We start from the raw sequence: 3,588 nt of genomic DNA on the forward strand, positions 1-3,588 counted from the left end.
TCCGGGTTTACCACTAGGTGGCGCAAGACAATGAGGCCTGTGGCACTCTGACGGCACGTTCGCTTAGCTGCGGAAAGGTAACACAGTCGTGTCATCGTGACACAGTCGTGACAGTGGCAGAGATACTATTTTGCGGAAGAATGCCGAACAAGTGTTGTGTAGTGAACTGCAACAAAGCAAAGGGATTTCAGTTTCTCAATAATGTTGTGAGAAAGCGATGGATGGTTGCAGTCAAACGGGATAAATGGTCTCCATCACCACACAGCGTTGTTTGCAAAGATCACTTTCTACCGACAGACTACCTCGAAGGGCCGACTTCTGTTTGTTTGTTTGTTTGCTTAACGCCCAGCCGACCACGAAGGGCCATATCAGGGTGGTGCTGCTTTGACATATAACGTGCGCCACACACAAGACAGAAGTCGCAGCACAGACATCATGTCTCACCCAGTCACATTATTCTGACACCGGACCAACCAGTCCTAGCACTAACCCCATAATGCCAGACGCCAGGCGGAGCAGCCACTAGATTGCCAATTTTAAAGTCTTAGGTAGGGCCGACTTCAATGGGTAAGTTTTAGAAAACACGAGCATTTGTTTGCATGTTATTTTTGTTGAACAACCGACATCAGTTTCGCTCCGGTCACATGTGTGCATTTCTCAGTTGACAGTGTTGCAGGCATTGTAAACAATGGCCGGTTAGTACATCATAGTGACACTGACCCCATTACGAAAAACAAGGAATGATAATGATGTATCATTACAACAGGGGTGTATCATAACAACAGAGCATTCTTTTTTTCTACTTTGTGTTCGGGCAGTCATTTCATGTTTTTTTTTCTTTGTCTTTTTTCTTCTGTCTGTGAGGATTAAAGCGGTACCCAACTGAAACTACAGGCATCATTATTATTTTATTTTTTTCTTTCACAGGTGCATTGATTCGGTCCAAGCGACAGTTGAAACCAGATGCAGTGCCCAGCCAGTTCTTTTGGTTGCTACCTGCCAGTGAACAAGATCACAAGCGGAAGCAGAGAGCCATTTAAGGTTTATTTTAACCACCCTAATTATTAATGCTGTAATTATGAACTGTGAAACATATTGTAAACAGAAAACATAGCGATGTGTATACTGTTCTTTTAGTTTGTAGGCAGTTTATGACATTTTGATTTAAACAACAATGATGGAATGTTTTGTATTGCCCTAAATAAATGTACATTGACAAATAGGAGACTGCTTCAGTCCAAACCCCAAACTAACAATGCTGTTGTTGCAGGTTATGGAGTGTATGCAACAAGAACTGGAGGACTTTCAAGGAGTGTCACTGGAACTTGAAACTGATACTGCAGATAGCCAGGTACATGTTCAATAATATTGCTTTTCAAGCATTTTATGTGTTTAAAATTTTCCAAATAACAAGCAGGTGCTGATCTTTAGTTTAAAAAAAAATCTAGACACACATTCAATTTGTGAAAATCTGCGTTATGTTGATGGATAGTTTTCCCCCCACAATGGCTGCACTGGGTATATTATATTAAAATGATGATGAAAATGTTTCTTATTCCCTAGTATATGTTTTAAAGTTTGCTTATATATTGTGCCACATATGTGGCGCCCCCACCCCCCCCCCCCCCCCCCCCAATTTGTTGTAAAAAAAATTCCAATACCATTGTTTGTTTAGGGTTGCTTTTATATTCTTTTTCTTCTTTCTATAGACTCTTGAGGTACCCTCTCCAGATGTGGATCCTACAGCTGACAGGCAGTCAACAACAGCACAGACGGACCGCGCAGAGACCAGGGTTGCAGAGGTACAGACTGAGTATAGATCTACTCCACCACCCTTTCTGTCCATTGAAGCTCTGCAGTTGGACCCTCCCCTGCTGCACTACTACACTGGGCTGGAGACACACCAGAAGTTTACTGCAGTATTCAACACTCTCGGCCCTGCTGTGAACCACCTCCGATATCTCCGTTCAGCCACTGTAACCAACATTTCACCAACTAATCAGTTTCTTTTGATGCTGGCAAAGCTAAGACAAGGCTTAAATTATCTGCCCCTCTCCAGGATGTGCAATGTATCTGTTTTTACTGTTGAAAATGTGTTTTTGACATGGATTAACTTTTGTTCGAGGCAGTGGGGTGAAATTGATACATGGGTGAGCCCGGAACTTGTGAGGTTTTTTGCACCTAGTGACTTTAAATCCAAGTTCCCAAGCACGCGTGTGATTCTGGATGGTACTGAGATCTTTCTTTCTTTCTTTCTTTATTTGGTGTTTAACGTCGTTTTCAACCACGAAGGTTATATCGCGACGAGGTACTGAGATACCGGTTGAGAAGCCATCAAACCCAGCTGCCCAACGTGCGTCATTCAGCACGTACAAGAACACCAACACAGTCAAGGCTGTTGTTGGTGCCACTCCTGGCGGACTGATATCCTACATCTCTGCAACTTATGGGGGGTCAACGTCAGACCGGCAGATCATGGAGAGAAGCAGCCTTCCAGGTCTGTGCGATGGAGGTGATTCTGTCATGGCGGATAAAGGCTTCAATGTGCAGGACATGATTGCTCCCTATGATGTCCAGGTAAACATTCCAGCCTTCTTCAGCAAGAACAGGTTGACTGAAAAACAGGTCCTAGATGACAGGAAAGTTTCCAGCAAAAGGGTACATATTGAAAGGCTTATTGGTCACTCGGAACTGCAGAAGAAGCTGTACAGAACTTTTTGCACTGGCCTTCAGGTTTCCCTTCCATTGCTGGCTCTGGAATTGCGGAACAAATTTGGTTTTCTGGTAACAGCAGCACCAGCGTTAGATGACCTTCTCCTGACGGTACGCAGAACCACAGAAACAATTCCATCACCAGCACAGAAGACAAGTGTGCATAACCATGCCCACCATGTTGAGGGCAGCACCATCGATTACGAAAAACTGGCGGAGATGGTGGCTGAAAAGCTGCATTTCTCAAAGGGTGTTTGTTTGTTTGTTTGTTTATTTGTTGCTTAACGTCCAGCCGACTACGCAGAGCCATATCAGGACGAGGAAGGGGGGGATGAAGGGGGCCACTTGTCAAGCGATTCCTGTTTACAAATGCACTAACCCATTACTTGTGTCCCAGCAGGCTTTAGTAAAACTAAATTAATACCTACTGGAAGATTACCAGTTTCCAGTATGTTAAAATAGGCTTAACCTATCTACTGCTGGACTTACATCAGAACACTAACAGATTAAACTATACATGAATCGCAAGACAAGCGGCAAGAGAAGAGATTTTTTGAAAAAATACAGGTGAATGAGCAAGAAGGCAGAAAAAAGAAAAGAATTCATGAAGAAAAAGAGAGCATGACAGGAAAGAGGAACCAAAAATCTACCTAACAGCAAACTAGAAAGCTCCTGCGGTTCCAAAAACAGGAGGGGCCTTTAATTTCATAACCGCAGTGCCCCACTGCGGGATCTCAAAGGGTGGGAGGAGGCCACGGGGACCCTGTTTCAGGTGTGGTGTTCTGGATGATCATTTTGCGCGCTACTGCAATAACCCATCAAACCCCGGAAAAGTGGCCGCGGAGAAAGCGAAACTGAAATCGCTAAACGACAACC

At 44.0% G+C, this 3,588-nt stretch overlaps 1 protein-coding gene across 1 annotated transcript; it reads left to right on the forward strand.

Moving 5' to 3' along the window:
* Positions 1-822: 822 nt before the first annotated feature.
* Positions 823-3,101, forward strand: LOC138956882 (uncharacterized). The gene is made up of 3 exons (XM_070328097.1): positions 823-1,351; positions 1,710-2,229; positions 2,309-3,101. The coding sequence occupies exons 1-3, from the start codon at positions 1,256-1,258 to the stop codon at positions 2,995-2,997; spliced, it is 1,305 nt and encodes a 434-aa protein (XP_070184198.1). The 5' UTR covers positions 823-1,255; the 3' UTR covers positions 2,998-3,101.
* The last annotated feature ends 487 nt before the right edge of the window (positions 3,102-3,588 follow it).

This window comes from Littorina saxatilis, unplaced genomic scaffold (assembly GCF_037325665.1).
Source record: "Littorina saxatilis isolate snail1 unplaced genomic scaffold, US_GU_Lsax_2.0 scaffold_2972, whole genome shotgun sequence".
Taxonomy (NCBI): Eukaryota; Metazoa; Mollusca; class Gastropoda; order Littorinimorpha; family Littorinidae; genus Littorina; species Littorina saxatilis.